This window comes from Pristiophorus japonicus, unplaced genomic scaffold, assembly GCF_044704955.1.
Source record: "Pristiophorus japonicus isolate sPriJap1 unplaced genomic scaffold, sPriJap1.hap1 HAP1_SCAFFOLD_487, whole genome shotgun sequence".
Lineage (NCBI taxonomy): Eukaryota > Metazoa > Chordata > Chondrichthyes > Pristiophoridae > Pristiophorus > Pristiophorus japonicus.
This window is the reverse complement of record NW_027254392.1, coordinates 71,470-88,845: the sequence shown is the minus strand read 5'-3', so window position 1 is coordinate 88,845 and position 17,376 is coordinate 71,470. Positions and strand designations below refer to the sequence as shown.

At 45.9% G+C, this 17,376-nt stretch overlaps 1 protein-coding gene across 1 annotated transcript in view; it reads right to left on the bottom strand.

Moving 5' to 3' along the window:
- Positions 1-17,376, bottom strand: part of LOC139253265 (DNA-directed RNA polymerase I subunit RPA1-like) — a 102,522-nt gene that overhangs the window by 14,588 nt on the left and 70,558 nt on the right. The window contains exon 22 of the mRNA XM_070873475.1: positions 12,760-12,960. Coding sequence (XP_070729576.1) covers positions 12,760-12,960 — 201 coding nt within the window. The remainder of the gene's footprint in view (positions 1-12,759; positions 12,961-17,376) is intronic.

Sequence of the window (17,376 nt, the reverse complement as noted above, 5' to 3'; positions counted from 1 at the left end):
ATTAATGTACAATGTAAACAGCTGGGGCCCCAGCACAGAACCTTGCGGTACCCCACTAGTCACTGCCTGCCATTCTGAAAAGTACCCAATTACTCCTACTCTTTGCTTCCTGTCTGACAACCAGTTCTCAATCCACGTCAGCACACTACCCCCAATCCCATGTGCTTTAACTTAGCACATTAATCTCCTGTGTGGGACCTTGTCGAAAGCCTTCTGAAAGTCCAAATATACCACATCAACTGGTTCTCCTTTGTCCACTTTACTGGAAACATCGTCAAAAAATTCCAGAAGATTTGTCAAGCATGATCTCCCTTTCACAAATCCATGCTGACTTGGACCTATCATGTCACCATTTTCTAAATGCGCTGCTATGACATCCTTAATAATTGATTCCATCATTTTACCCACTACTGAGGTCAGGCTGACCGGTCTATAATTCCCTGCTTTCTCTCTCCCTCCTTTTTTAAAAAGTGGGGTTACATTGGCTACCCTCCACTCCATAGGAACTAATCCAGAGTCAATGGAATGTTGGAAAATGACTGTCAATGCATCCGCTATTTCCAAGGCCACCTCCTTAAGTACTCTGGGATACAGTCCATCAGGCCCTGGGGATTTATCGGCCTTCAATCCCATCAATTTCCCCAACACAATTTCACGACTAATAAAGATTTCCCTCAGTTCCTCCTCCTTACTAGACCCTCTGACCCCTTTTATATCCGGAAGGTTGTTTGTGTTCTCTTTAGTGAATACCGAACCAAAGTACTTGTTCAATTGGTCTGCCATTTCTTTGTTCCCAGTTATGACTTCCCCTGATTCTGACTGCAGGGGACCTACGTTTGTCTTTACTAACCTTTTTCTCTTTACATACCTATAGAAACTTTTGCAATCCGCCTTAATGTTCCCTGCAAGCTTCTTCTCGTACTCCATTTTCCCTGCCCTAATCAAACCCTTTGTCCTCCTCTGCTGAGTTCTAAATTTCTCCCAGTCCCCAGGTTCGCTGCTATTTCTGGCCAATTTGTATGCCACTTCCTTGGCTTTAATACTATCCCTGATTTCCCTAGATAGCCACGGTTGAGCCACCTTCCCTTTTTTATTTTTACGCCAGACAGGAATGTACAATTGTTGTAATTCATCCATGCGGTCTCTAAATGTCTGCCATTGCCCATCCACTGTCAACCCCTTAAGTATCATTCGCCAATCTATCTTAGCCAATTCACGCCTCATACCTTCAAAGTTACCCTTCTTTAAGTTCTGGACCATGGTCTCTGAATTAACTGTTTCATTCTCCATCCTAATGCAGAATTCCACCATATTATGGTCACTCTTCCCCAAGGGGCCTCGCACAATGAGATTGTTAATTAATCCTCTCTCATTACACAACACCCAGTCTAAGATGGCCTCCCCCCTAGTTGGTTCCTCGACATATTGGTCTAGAAAACCATCCCTTATGCACTCCAGGAAATCTTCCTCCACCGTATTGCTTCCAGTTTGGCTAGCCCAATCTATGTGCATATTAAAGTCACCCATTATAACTGCTGCACCTTTATTGCATGCACACCTAATTTCCTGTTTGATGCCCTCCCCAACATCACTCCTACTGTTTGGAGGTCTGTACACAACTCCCACTAACGTTTTTTGCCCTTTTGTGTTCTGCAGCTCTACCCATATAGATTCCACATCATCCAAGCTAATGTCTTTCCTAACTATTGCATTAATCTCCTCTTGAACCAGCAATGCTACCCCACCTCCTTTTCCTTTTATTCTATCCTTCCTGAATGTTGAATACCCCAGGAGTATGTTATGCTTAAGGGAAGGTTGTTTACTGGTTGAACTAAAATATTGATTTGGATTAAATTGGAATAAGGTTAATTAACCTACTAAAACCAGACTTCCATTGTGGCCACGATGGAACTCGGGTTGGTGTAAATTTGTGTGGAAGCTACTATTCCGGACATGTGGCGAAACACATCAACAAAATTTAGAAGGAAACTCTATTAACATGTATGAAATTATTTTGTAGAATGTTTAACCAGTGATACCTGATGTTTTATGATTCAGTTTGTGAAAGAATCAAAGGGGGGATTGATAGAGAATTCAAACAGGCTGCATTTAGACAAGTTGAGAAAACACAGACTCCAATGACTACGTGCAGTTCAGCATGTTGCATTAAGTCATCAATCAACGTGACATTTTAGGACCTTGGGTAGCGAGCCAATTAAATGGTTAAAAGACTATTAATTGGGCCAATAAGGTCAAAGAAGGCGAGTTCTTTTCTGTAAATTGATCCAGGTATAAGTACAGCTATTTTGACCATGTGGTCTCAGAAGGACAAAGACCTGGCTTAATGCCAAGAACTTGTTACTGCTGTCTGCCAAAAATAAAGCAGTTAAAACTACAATCGGAGTTCGTATTTCATTGGAAATTAAGAGATCTAACAACATCATAATATAACCATTTATTAACTGGTCACACTTTGTTCTTACCTGTACAAAGTCATCTGTGTATTTAACATGGTGTTATTAACAGAATGAAAATAGCTGTCTGGGGGAAAAAAAATCTAAACATTTCAGCATTGTCTAAGTGACCTGCAAACCTGAATTTGCGCATTCTTTCTTGAGTTGAGCCCTCCCCCCACCCCCCCAGCTGCCCGTGTCCTAACTCGCACCAAGTCCCGCTCATTGCCTTCCGGCTAAGCAACGCCTCGATTTCAACATTTTCATCCTTGTTTTCAATAATAATACAGTTAATAACTAGTTCGGTGATACCCCAAAATTGAACCAATTTTAATTGGTTACGGTTTGTTCTCGGGATCTGGGTGAAACTGGAAAGACCACATTTACTGCCCTTCTCTAGTTTCACTATGTGGCTTGCTGGGCCACTTCAGCAGGCATTAGAAGTTAACCATCTAATGTGGACAAGGGTCAGATGTAGGCCAGAATGGGTAATGGTGGCAGGTTCCCTTTGACCCATGTCCATTCCATTTCCCGCACTTCTGCTCTCACCCCTTCCCCTCCCTCCCAGAAACACAACAGGCTTCCCTTGTATAATAGGCCCCACCCACCTCCACATTCAAAGGATCATCCTCCGCCATTTCCAGCATGATCCCACCACCAAACACATTTTCCCCTCCCCTCCCAGCATTCCGAAGGGACTGTTCCCTCCACGACACCCTGGTCCACTCCTCAATCACACCCAACATCCCCTCCCCTTCCCACGGCACCTTCCCTTGCAAGCGAAGGAGATGCAACACCTGCCCTTTTACCCCCTCCCTTCCCATTATCCAGGATCCCAAACACTCCTTCCAGGTGAAGCAACAATTTACTTGCACTTCTTGCAATTTCATATACTGTATTCGCTGCTCACAATGCACTCTCCTCCATACTGGGGAGACCAAATACCGATTGGGTGACTGCTTTGCCGAACAATTCCGTTCAGTCTGTAAGCCTGACCCCGAGCTTCCGGTCGTCTGTTATTTTCATAAGAACATAAGAATTAGGAACAGGAGTAGGCCACCTAGCCCCTCGAGCCTGCTCCGCCATTCAATAAGATCATGGCTGATCTGGCCGTGGACTCAGCTGCACTTACCTGCCCTCTCTCCACTCCACTCCCACTCTGATCTCAGCATCCTTGGCCTCCTCCACTGTTCCAATGAAGCTCAATATAAGCTCGAGGAACAGCACCATATCTTTTCATTAGGCACTTTACAGCCTTCTGGACTCAACATCGAGTTCAACAATTTCAGACCATAACCTCTGCTTATAATTTTGTTCCTTTTTTTTTTAAAAACACCACCCCCCCACTTTTTTCCCCTCTTTTTTGTGGCAGCTGGTGATGATTGACACCACACCTAGGCTCATCTTTTGTTTCTTAACTTGTTCCATTACCATCTCATTTATGCCCATCATCCCTTTTGTCTTTTAGGGGCAAAAATTGCCCTCTGCCAGAAACGGGGCACAATTACCGTTTTTGCTGTGTTCTGGCCGCCGCAATGGACGCAGCGGCCTATCCAGCGGAATTCAGCTCTTCGTCTCTCTTTTTCGAGTGGGGCTGAAGTCGGTCATAATGGGGGCAGGACGGAATGACCATCACTAGCGGGGTGGAAGTGAGGGTGGGACGGAGTGGCCGTTAAAGGGGGCAGCCGCTGGGAATTCTGCGATTATTTTAGTTAGGTCCACTGGGCCACCAGGGAGGGTTTCAGCCAGGCCAGCGGCATGGCACCCAAGCGGGACAGATATGGTCACCACCGGAAAAACGCTTGCGAGCAATTGCGCGAACGACGGACATTCCACAAAAAATTGGCGGCCATTCCACAGCGAGCCCTGGCTGCCGCTTTCCAGCGGCCAGCGGCTTTAACGAAAGGGTCACTATCAGCCCCTTAATCTCTTCTGCCTACCACCCTATCACAGACCTTCCTTTTTGTTCTTGCCTCCCCTCCGCTGTTTCCTGCCCCTGCACTTCCTTAAGTACCTGTTACATCTCTATCATTTCCAGTTCTGATGAAGGGCTACAGACCTGAAACATTAACTGTCTTTCTCCACAGATGCTGCTTGACCTGCTGAGATTTCCAGCATTTTCTGCTTTTAATTTCAGATTCCAGCATCCACAGTATTTTGCTTTTCCATTTACACCTCTTCTAGACTTATCTTTTGTTTCTTTATTTGTCCCATTACCATCTCCTTTTGCTTTGTACTATGATACAAGGGGAGTCAAGGGTTATGGGAAGCGGGCAGGAAAGTGGAGTTGAGACCAGATCAGATCAGCCATGATCTTATTGAATGACGGAGCAGGCTCGAGGGCCAAATGGTCTACTCCTGCTCCTATTTCTTATGTTCTTATAACTGTTGCCATTTAATCACTCCTGCCTTCTATCCCATCACAGACCTTCCCTTTTGTTCTTTCCTCCCTTCCCCCACAGAGTGATTATGTGCATGGCATTTTTTGCCATCCTCTGCACAATACCTGTTTGGGACTGCACATGCGCACTCGATCCGGTCGCGCCTGCGCAGTTAGTTACATGAGGAAGCCGGAAGTGGGGCCTGCCGAACCACGTTGCCGAGCTTGGAACAGCTGCCATTGCTGCCTGCCTTGTCTGCTGCTTGAGCCCGAGCCAGCACCTGGGGTTTTTGGATTACCTTTCAACAATCAATTACTATTCTAAAGGAGCCTCCAGCACTATTGCCTAAAATATCCCTGTTATTATTTACACGCACATTTTTGTGGCATTCAGAGAGCAAGAGAATCAGGGGGGGGAAAGAGAGATAGAGAGAGAGAGAGAGAGAGAGAGAACCGGAGGGGCGAGAGGGATTAAAGGGGAGTGAAAGAAAGAGGATTGGAGGGAGGGAGAGGGTGAGGGGGGGGGAAGTGAGAGAGAAGGGAGGAGGAAAGACAGGGGATCGGAGGTGGGGGGGGCGGGAAAGAGAGAGGGAATCGGATGGGGAGAGAGGGGGAATCAGAGGGGGAAGAGAGAGGGAAATAGAGGGAGGAAAAAGGATCGAAGATGGAGGAGAGGGAAAGAGAGAAGATTGGAGAAGGGATAGGGAGGGAATTGGAGGGGAGAATAAGAGAGCCGATCGGAGAGGGGACCGGAAGCAGGCGAGGGGGAACCGAGGCAGGCGAGGGGGAACCGAGGCAGGCGAGGGGGAACCGAGGCAGGCGAGGGGGAACCGAGGCAGGCGAGGGGGAACCGAGGCAGGCGAGGGGGGATTGGTGGGGGAGGTAAAGAGCATGGAGGGCCAGTGGGGATATGGAAGAATGCGATCCAGGTCTAAGGGGGGGTGTGGGGGAAGAGAAATTGGGAGCGAGAATGTGATCCAGATGGTAAGACGGATCATGTTCTTCCAACCCTACCCACTTTACAGCTGCATAATGTCCTGTCTCCTCCCCCTAGACCTGGTGGGTTTCTCGAAAGCTATCACCATTCACTTCATACCCAATAATCCTGTTAACAATCCATGACCCACGCACAATGTTTGAGCTATGGTGGGGGGGGGCTGAAGGTGGTTAGGAACTTGTTGGGGGGAGAAGATCCGGAACCGGGGTGGGAGATTTGGGCAAGGGGAGATCGGGAATCTGGGGGTGGATGGTCAGGAATTTGGGCAGAGGGGAGAAGGTTAGGAACTTGGGAAGGGGGGAGAAGCTTAGGAATTTGGCTGGGGGGAGGGCAATTGAGGTCAGGCACTTGGGCAGGGGGAGAATGTCAGAAGCTTGGGGGAGGTCAGGAACTTGTTTAGGGGTGGGAGAAGGTCTTAATTCACAAAGGTGAGTCCGGTCTCTTCCATGTGTTCTATTCTGTTTGGAGTTTGCAGTCAGAATGGCTTGAATCTAATTACACATTCCAAGGGGACCAATCAGATCTCATCATCCAAGGGGACCAAACAGAACTTTGGTGTTGCGAATAGATACGTTACTTTCCCTGCCCCTGCACTTACTTAAACTCTGTTACATTTCTAACTTTTTAATGTTCTAACGAAAGGTCATCAATCTTAAATGTTAACTCTGTTTCTCTCTCTCCACAGATGATACCTGACCTGCTGAGTATTTCTAGTAATTTCTGTTTTGATTTCAGATCACCAGCATCTGCAGTATTTAGCTTTTCCTTTTGCTAATTAGATGTTTTTTTATTTAAATTTCTGTATCAGTTTACCTCAAAAGATACTGTATTTATGCAAATACTACAGATTGCAGACCTACTCCGAGAAACAAAGAAACATAGAAAATAGATGCAGGAGTAGGCAATTCGGCTCTTCGAGCCTGCACCACCATTCAGTAACATCATGGCTGATCATTCCCTCAGTACCCCTTTCCTGCTTTCTCTCCATACCCCTTGATCCCTTTATATCCAATGAACTGGCATCAACAACTCTCTGCGGTAGGGAATTCCACAGGTTAACAATTCTCTGAGTGAAGAAGTTTCTCCTCATCTCAGTTCTAAATAGCTTACCCCTTATCCTTAGACTGCTTCCTCTGGTTCTGGACTTTCCCAACATCAGAAACATTCTTCCTGCATCTAGCCTGTCCAGTCCCGTCAGAATTTTATATGTTTCTATGAGATCCCCTCTCATCCTTCTAAACCCCAGTGTATAAAGGCCCAGTCGATCCAGTCTCTCCTCATATGTCAGTCCTGCCATCCCGGGAATTAGTCTAGTGAACCTTCGCTGCACTCCCTCAATAGCAAGAACGTCCTTCCTCAGATTAGGAGACTAAAACTGAACACAATATTCTCGGTGAGACCTCACCAAGGCCCTGTACAACTGCAGTAAGACCTCCCTGCTTCTATACTCAAAACCCCTAGCTATGAAGGCCAACATACCATTTGCCGTCTTCACCGCCTGCTGTACCTGTATGCCAACTTTCAATGACTGATGTATCATGACACCCAGGTCTCGTTGCACCTCCCCTTTTCCTAACATTCAGATAATATTCCCCCTTCATGTTTTTGCCACCAAAGTGGATAACCTCACATTTATCCACATTATACTGCATCTGCCATGCATTTGCCCACTCACCTAACCTGTCCAAGTCACCCTGCAGCATCTTAGCGTTCTCCTCACAGCACACACCGCCACCCAGTTTAGTGTCATCTGCAAACTTGGAGATATTACACTCAATTCCTTCATCTAAATCATTAATGTATAATGTAAATAGCTGGTGTCCCAGCACTGAGCCCTGGCGGCACCCCGCTAGTCACTGCCTGTCATTCTGAAAAGGACCCGTTTATCCCGACTCTCTGCTTCCTGTCTGCCAACGAGTTCTCTATCCACGTCAGTACGTAACCCCCAATGCCATGTGCTTTGATTTTGCACACCAATCTCTTGTGTGGGACCTTGTCAAAAACCTTTTGAAAGTCCAAATACACCACATCCACTTGTCCACTCTACTAGTTACATCCTCAAAAAATTCCAGAAGATTTGTCAAGCATAATTTCCCTTTCATAAATCCATGCTGACTTGGACCGATCCTGTCACTGCTTTCCAAATCCGCTGCTATTTCATCTTTAATAATTGATTCCAACATTTTTCCCACTATTGATGTCATGCTATCAGGTCTATAATTACCTATTTTCTCTCTCCTTCCTTTTTTAAAAAGTAGTGTTACATTAGCTACCCTCCAGTCCATAGGAACTGATCCAGAGTCGATAGACTGTTGGAAAATGATCACCAATGCATCCACTATTTCTAGGGACACTTCCTTAAGTACTCTGGGATGCAGACTATCAGGCCCTGGGGATTTATCGGCCTTCAATCCCATCAATTTCCCGAACACAATTTCCCGCCTAATAAGGATATCCTTCAGTTCCTCCTTCTCACTAGACCCTCGGTCCCCTAGTACTTCCGGAAAGTTATTTGTGTCTTCCTTCGTGAAGGGACCTACGTTTTTCTTCACTAATCTTTTTCTCTTCACATATCTATAGAAGTTTTTGCAGTCAGTTTTTATGTTCTGGCAAGCTTACTCTCATACTCTATTTTCCCCCTCCTAATTAAACCCTTTGTCCTCCCCTGCTGAATTCTAAATTTCTCCCAGTCCTCGGGTTTGCTGCTTTTTCTGGCCAATTTATATGCCTCTTCCTTGGATTTAACACTATCCTTAATTTCCCTTGTTAGCCACGGTTGAGCCACCTTCCCCATTTTATTTTTACTCCAGACAGGGATGTACAATTGTTCAAGCTCATCCATATGATCCTTAAATGTTTGCCATTTCCTATCCACTGCCAACCCTTTGAGTATAATTTGCCAGTCTATTCTAGCCAATTCACGTCTCATACCATTGAAGTTACCTTTCCTTAAGTTCAGGACCCTAGTCTCTGAATTAACTGTGTCACTCTCCATCTTAATAAAGAATTCTACCATATTATGGTCACTCTACCCCAAGGGGCCTCGCACAACCAGACTGCTAATTAGTCCTTTCTCATTACACATCATCCAGTCTAGGATGGCCAGCCCTCTAGTTGGTTCCTCAACATATTGGTCCAGAAAACCATCCCTAATAACACTCCAGGAAATCCTCCTCCACCGTATTGCTACCAGTTTGGTTAGCCCAATCTCTATGCAGATTAAAGTCACCCATGATAACTGCTGTACCTTTATTGCACGCCTCCCTAATTTCTTGTTTCATGCTGTCCCCAACCTCACTACTACCGTTTAGTGGTCTGTACACAACTCCCACCAGCGTTGACTGCCCCTTGGTATGCCGCAGCTCCACCCATACAGATTCCACATCATCCTTACTATTGCGTTAATCTCCTCTTTAACCAGCAACACTACCCCACCTTCTTTTCGTTCCTGATTGTTGAATACCCCTGAATGTTGAGTTCCCAGCCATAGTCACCCTGGAGCCATGTCTCCGTGATACCAATTATATCATATTCATTAATTGCTGCCTGTGCAGTTAATTCGTCCACCTTATTACAAAAAATCCTCGCATTGAGGCACAGAGCCTTCAGGCTTGTTTTTTTAACACACTTTGCCCTTTTAGAGTTTTGCTGTAATATGGTCCTTTGTGATTTTTATCTTGGGTTTCTCTGCCCTCCACTTTTACCTTTCTTCTTTCTATCTTTTGCTTCTGCCCCATTCTTCTTCCCTCTGTCTCCCTGCATAGGTTCCCATCCCCCTGACATATTAGTTTAACCCCTCCCCAACAGCACTAGCAAACACTCCCCGTAGGACATTCGTTCCGGTCCTGCCCAGCTGCAGACTGTCCGGTTTGTACTGGTCCCACCTCCCCCAGAACTGGTTCCAATGTCCCAGGAATTTGAATCCCTCCCTTCTGCACCACTCCTCAAGCCACGTACTCATCTGAGCTATCCTGCGATTCCTGCTCTGACTAGCACGTGGCACTAGTAGCAATTCTGAGATTACTACCTTTGAGGTCCTACTTTTTAATTTAACTCCTAGCTCCCTAAATTTTGCTTGTAGGACTTCATCCCATTTATTACCTATATCGTTGGTACCTATACGCACCACAACAACTAACTGTTCACCCTCCCCCTTCAAAATGTCCTGCAGCCGCTCTGAGACATCCTTGACCCTTGCACCAGGGAGGCAACATACCATCCTGGAGTCTCGATTGCGGCCGCAGAAATGCCTATCTATTCCCTTTACAATAGAATCCCCTACCACTATAGCTCTCCCACTCTTTTACCTGCCCTCCTGTGCAGCAGAGCCACCCACGGTGCCATGAACTTGGCTGCTGCTGCTCTCCCCTGATGAGTCATCCGCCTCAACAGTACCCAAAGCCGTGTACCTGTTTTGCAGGGGGATGACCACAGGGGACCCCTGCACTACTTTCCTTCCACTGCTCTTCCTGTTGGTCACCCATTTGCTATCTGCCTGTGTAACCTTTTCCTGCGGTGTGGCCAACTCACTAAACGTGCTATTGACGGCATTCCCAGCATCATGGATGCTCGAGTGAATCCACCCACAGCTCCAATGCAGCAACGCGGTCTGTGAGGAGCTGCAGCCGGATACATGTCCCGCACATGTAGTCGTCAGGGACACTGATTCTTGTGACCTAATGCAAAACTTTGGTGAAGACAATGGCAGCATTCGAAGCATTTGACATGGTGCCACAGTAAAGGTTACTGCACAAGATAAAAGTTCACGGGGTTGGAGGTAATATATTAGCATGAATAGAGGATTGGCTAACTAACAGAGAATAGAGAATCGGGATAAATGGTTCATTCTCTGGTTGGCAACCAGTAACTAGTGGGGTGCTGCAGGGATCAGTGCTGGGATCCCAACTATTTACAATCTATATTAACGACTTGGAACAAGCGACTGAGTGTAACGTAGCCAAGTTTGCTGACGATACAAAGATGGGAGAAAAGCAATGTGTGAGGAGGACACAAAAAATCTGCATAAGGACATAGACAGGCTAAGTGAGTGGCCAAAAATTTGGCAGATGAAGTATAATGTTGGAAAGTGTGAGGTCATGCACTTTGGCAGAAAAAAATCAAAGAGCAAGTTATTATTTAAATGGAGAAAGATTGCAAAGTGCCACAGTACAGCGGGACCTAGGGGTACTTGTGCATGAAACACAAAAGGATAATATGCAGGTACAGCAAGTGATCAGGAAGGCCAATGGTATCTTGGCCTTTATTGCAAAGGGGATGGAGTATAGAAGCAGGGAAGTCTTGCTACAGCTATATCCGCAAAGGGGAATACATTATTGGGGAAGGCCAGTAGAACAGAGAGTAGAAATAGATTTAAAAGAAAATTAGACATTGCATCTGAATTATGAAGGAGCATAGAATCACGCAGGCAGAAAGCGGTCATTCAGCCTATCGTGCCTGCGGCAGATCTTTGAAAGAGCTACCCAATTAGTCGTATAAAAAACGTACACGATTCTGAGATGGAGCTTGCCAGGGTAGATGCAGAGAGGATGTTTCCCCTCGTGGGGGAATCGAGACCTTGGGGGCATCGTTTCAGAATAAGGGGTCGACCATTTAAAACGGAAATTAAGAGGAATTTCTTCTCTGAGGGTCGTGAATCTGTGGAATTCTGTACCCTCGAGAGTTTATTGAATGTCGGGGCAGGCTCGAGGGGCCAAATGGCCTACTCGTGCTCCTATTTCTTATGTTCTTATATGTTCTAGTCCCATCTTTCCCCGTAGCTCTGCAAATGTTTTCTTTTCAGGAATGTATCCAAATCCTTTTTGACAGGGGTTCGTTCATGCGTGCGCTTCAACCCACCACAAGTTTCTGACCTGAGGCAGACCACAGATTGGTTGATGCAAGCCTGGCACAGGAGTAAACCAGGATGCTCATTGTGCCATGGTGATTAGCAGCCAAGATCAGTGGTTTCCTTTTGTTCTGTCAAATTGTGTTTTTTGAGCAAGTTACCGGTTTCCTACTTTCGATCAAAGCTGGGCAGCAAGAATCTACTTTTTTCTGATGGGGTTTTTTGGTCTGTTTTTTTTTTCCAGTGGATTTATTTTTGTCTCAGGTTCCAAGATATACACTAAAAATGCCAAAACCATGAAATGAAGTTCAGCAAGGATAGGGGTACCACTTGAATGCTGAGACCGCACAATGGTTGAAATAACCTGCCCTGCCCTCATACAGTTCTTTTTTTTTTTTAAAGTTATTTTCCAAAGCTATATCCCCAGGCCCTGCTTTCTGCCCGGCCTTGGACTCAGTGGCATCCATACCTTAGCTGTGGGTGTACAAGAAAGCACCCAGTCACATGCTTAATCAGTGCAATCCTGGCAGATTTCAACCTTCTGGGCGTTGAGGGGAAGAGGTGCGGTTGATGAAGACAGTCAGGTTACCTTACTGTTAGGCTCATTTGCAATCCTCTTTGATCGAAGATATTAAGGGGAACTGATAGGGTAGATAGAGAGAAACTACTGCTGCTGGTTCAGGATTCTAGGACTGGGGACATAGCCTAAAAATTAGAGCAAGGCCTTTCAGGAGTGAAGTTAGGAAACACTTCTACACACAAAGGATGTTAAAAGGTTGGAACTCTCTTCTGCAAACGGCAGTTGATGCTGGGTCAATTGCTATTTTAAATCTGAGATTGATAGATTTTTGTTAACCAAAGCTATTGGTTAACCAAAGGGATAATGGGACAAAGGTGGGTATATGTATGGAGTTAGGTCACAGATCAGCCATGATCTCATTGAGTGGCAGAACAGGCTCAAGGGGCTGAATGGCCTACGCCTGTTCCTATGTTTCGAGTTCAAGCTCTAGCTAGAAACATAAACCGTCATCTGTCCCCATTACAAGTTACAAGACAAAAGTGACAGTCAAAACGTTGTACGTACATCGTCATACTTGAACATCTCAGTGAGGTTTATTCCCTCCGTATTCAAAACCAATTCCTTCTCTCCTCTTCTGTTGGTCGTTTCATTTAAGAGGCAACGAGTGATTCCTCTGGTTTCATAAACCACTGCACTTTGTGCCATTGACATAACCAGCGAGGACAGGTCAAAGTGCACCTTCATAATGGGAAGTTTCAGTTTAACCTGCAGGGCAAACAATATAATCATTGGAATGTATCTTCTTATTAACAGTTTCAACAAAAAACGCTCAGGAACATCTGTTCAGAACCCAAACTATTTTTTGGGCTACTGGCCCAGGGTTAGTTTTGGCACAAAAACGGCTGATTCTTATTTCAAAATAACCTGTCCACATTTATTAAATCACAAGAAAAAATGAGCAATTCCAGCAAAATTAATAGCAGGAAAAAAAATAAAGTTCCAAATTAAATTGGAATGCAATCCATTAATATAGTTTTTATGGCCCCAATTTTCCACACGTGGCAAAACAGGTGCCCCTCCGAGCTGGACGCACATTTTTCGTGCCGAAAATGGCGCCTGAAAAAAAAAACACGCTATTCTCAAGCGCTTTGCAGCTCGATGTCTGCTTGGCGTGGCGCCCAGGGGGCGGAGACTACCACTCGCGCCGATTTTGTAAGTAGGAGGGGGCGGGTACTATTTAAATGAGTTTTTTTCACGTCGGCAACCCTGCGCGTGCGTGTTGGAGCGTTCGCGCACGCGCAGTGTGAAGGAAACATTGGCACTCGGCCATTTTTGTAGATCTTTGTAGCTGTTCAATTTTTAACATTTTTTAATAAAACCACATTGCCCTTCCATGATCAGCACTGAGGCTTCTTGCAGCAGTGAGAAGGCTGCAGGAAGCCTCAGAAGTTGAGGCAGCCGTTTCCCGACGGGCCCGACTGACGGCAGGGGGGCCTCCCCCTCCCCCTGCCGTCGGGAATGGCTGCCTCAACTTCTGAGGCTTCCTGCAGCCTTCTCCCTGCCTCCCCCCCGCCCTACCGTCGGGAATGGCTGCCTCCTCACTGCCTCCCCCCCGCCGTCGGAAACGACTGCCTCAACTTCTGAGGCTTCCTGCAGCCTTCTCCCTGCCTGAAGCACTTTCACACAGGTAGGAACATGGTTTATTTAATCTTTTCTTTGATTATAAATTTTTATTCAGGTTGGAATTATTTGTATAATATTTGTATAAGTATAACTATGGATTTATTGTAGAATGTAATGACTTCCCTCCGCACCCCCCCCCCCCCACCTCGTTCTGGACGCCTAACTTGTAACCTGCGCCTGATTTTTTTAATGTGTAGACAAGGTTTTTTCAGGCCTATAAAAATCTTCACTTGCTCCATTCTAAGTTAGTTTGGAGTACGTTTTCACTGTGGAAACTTTCAAATCAGGCGTCAATGGCTGGACACGCCCCCTTTTGAAAAGAAAATTCTGTTCCAAAGTGAAACTGTTCTACATGACTAGAACTGCAGAAAACTTAAATGTGGAGAATTGCGATTTCTAAGATACTCCATTCTCCACCAGTTGCTCCTAAAAATCAGGAGCAAATCATGTGGAAACTTGGGGCCAATGTGTTTAACAATGCTGCTTTTTGCCTTTGTGGGACACTTGGGTGCACAAAGCCTCACAGGCCACATATAAAGTGTAAAGCCATGTTCCACTAATATATCCCAAGATGCAGATACCAATAGATCTTGGCAGGAACTATTTGCCAATGAATCAACAGTACTAAGACCAGCCCTTTTCAAAACTCCAAGCCGACAAAATTCAAACAGAACAAACTAGATTGCAAGAATCAAAAACACACATACAACTGAGATATCTGGGCCTGCAAACCACATGTGGTTGTAGTATTAACATCCATGTGTTGGCCGATGGAGACCCATCTAAGCACTGCTTATGGGTAACTGGGTTGTGCAGTGTAGTGTTCTGCGTGTGTATATATATATTCATATTCATTGTTTTTTTATTCATTCCTGGAATGTGTGCATCGCTAACAAGACCAGCATTTATTGCCCATCCCTAATTGCCCTTGAGAAGGTGGTTTAAAGCTGCCTTCTTGAGCCGCTGCAGTCCTTGTGGTGATGATTCTCCCAGAGTGCTGTTAGTGACGGAGTTCCAGGAATTTGACCCAGCGACGCTGAAGGAACGGCAATATATTTCCAAGTCAGGATGGTGTATAACTTGGAGGGGAACTTGCAGGTGGTGGTGTTCCCATACGTCTGCTTGCCCTTCACAGGTTTGGGAGGTCATCATCATCATCACAGGCAGTCCCTCGGAATCGAGGAAGACTTGCTTCCACTCCTGAAGTGAGTTCTTTGGTGGCTGAACAGTCCAATACGAGAACCACAGACTCTGATACAGGTGGGACAGATAGTCGTTGAGGGAAGGGGTGGGTGGGACTGGTTTGCCGCACGCTCTTTCCACTGCCTGCGCTTGATTTCTGCATGCTCTCGGCGATGAGACTCGAGGTGCTCAGCACCCTCCCGGATGCACTTCCTCCACTTAGGGCGGTCTATGGCCAGGGACTCCCAGGTGTCAGTGGGGATGTCGCACTTTGTCAGGAAGGCTTTGAGGGTGTCCTTCTAACGCTTCCACTGCCCACCTTTGGCTCGTTTGCCGTGAAGTAGCTCCGACTAGAGCACTTGCTTTGGGAGTCTCGTGTCTGGCATGCGAATGATGTGGCCTGCCCAGCGGAGCTGAATGAGTGTGGTGGTGTTCCCATACGTCTGCTTGCCCTTGTCCGTCACGAGTTTGTGAGGTACTGATCTAATGTCACTTCTTTAGGCACCATACTAACCCTGACCGTCTGGCAGAAACTGTGTGGGTGGTGAAAGTTCCTATGGGACATACCCACATCAATCCCGCTGTCGTCCCACGTGTTTTGATCTTAACCTGCTCTTCGGAGCAGGCGAGAGGGACAACCTCCAGAAGCCAGCGAAGCCCTTCTTTAAATATGCAGCTGGGGTTCCGAAGATGGCTGTGGGGGAAGAATCAGGGGTGGGACCAGGTTCTGCCATGTCGCCGCTGTTTTCATTTTGCCCGCTGAGAAATTGGGACGGGAAGATGCAAATATTTCTTTCATCTGTGCCCCAGTCAAAAGAGGTGGTTAGGATGACATCAGCCACTGGGAGTTGCATCAGTCTGCCTCCTTTGTCCTGGGCATTTGTGCCATTGGCGCAAGTGGGGCCCGCAATGATGGTTTCCCCAATGGCAATGAACTGCCATTAGGAAAGCGGCTGCTGCCAAACGGCTCCTTCATAAATAAAACTCGACGATCTTCATCCAGAATTACCCGCCCCCTTGCTCACTCAAAGGAGCTGTAAAGTGTCACTCAAACTCCTGGGCCTGTAGGGCTGACAGCTAGAGTGTGCTGTAAAAGACGTGCGCACCTGCCCTCTTTATGGAAACAACCCCGTGCCCTAGATTTGGGGTGGGGGGGCTGGGGGAGGCGGTGTGAGGGCTGGGACAAACTGGCGGCCAAATGTCCTGTCCTGTTGCAGTGCTGCACTGATGCCAGTACAACAGGTCTCCAGGCATCTCCGTCCCATACATGCTTTAGCACTTTAAACGAAGTGGTTTAAAATCTAATTTACCAACACAGAGCAAATTTGGCTTCAAGCAAACTTTTAGCCTCAAAATCCTATCTGGCATAAAGAGAAGCTGACTGCAGAGGCAGTTTAGGAATATTTTATTCTGTTAGTTTCCGCTGTAACTGTACTTTTAAAGCAGTCAATGTTTCACCAGTGCAAAAAGTCACTGTGGTACTTTTACGCCTGTAAAACAGCACTCAACAATCAGCAAGAATGTTCTCAAATTAATTTAGAGGCTTGAGTTCCAATGGGAATCACATCATTGTAGAACAATGCACCCTTGCTAGTGTCAGTGAATTTTAAGCATTGCTTCACGTAACAAAAAGATTCATTACAGACCTTATGTTATAGAACTATAGAATAGTACAGCACAGGAGGCCATTCGTCCCATCGAGTCTGCGCCAGCTATTTCGAAGAGCAATCTAGTTAGTCCCACTCCGCCGCTTTTTCTCATATCCCTGCAATGTTTTCTCTTTCAAATATTTATCCAATTACCTTTTGAATCTGTATCCACCACCTGATCATTCCAAATGCTGTGCATTCAAAATCTTTACCACTCGTTGTGTAAGAAAGTTTTTCCTCGTGTCGCCTCTGGTTCTTTTGTCACCTTAAATCTGTGCCCTCTCATTATTGACCCTTCAGCCATTGTAAACAGTTTTTCTTTATTTACTCTATCTAAATCCTTCATGATTTTAAACACCCCTGTCAAATCTCCTCTTGGCTTTCTCTGCTCCAAGGAGAACAACCCCTAGATAGACTTCCCTAATCTATCCACATAACTGTATTCTCTCATCCCTGGAACCATTCTAGTAAATCTCTTCTGTACCTTCTCTAAAGCCTTCATGTCCTTCCTAAAACTTGTGGTGCCCATAATTGGACACAGTACTCAAGCTGGGGCTGAACTTGTGTTTTATCTAGGTTTAGTATAACTTCCTGGCTTTTGTATTCTATGCCTCTATTTATAAAGCCCAGGATCCCATGTGCTTTATTATTTGCTTTGTTAACCTGT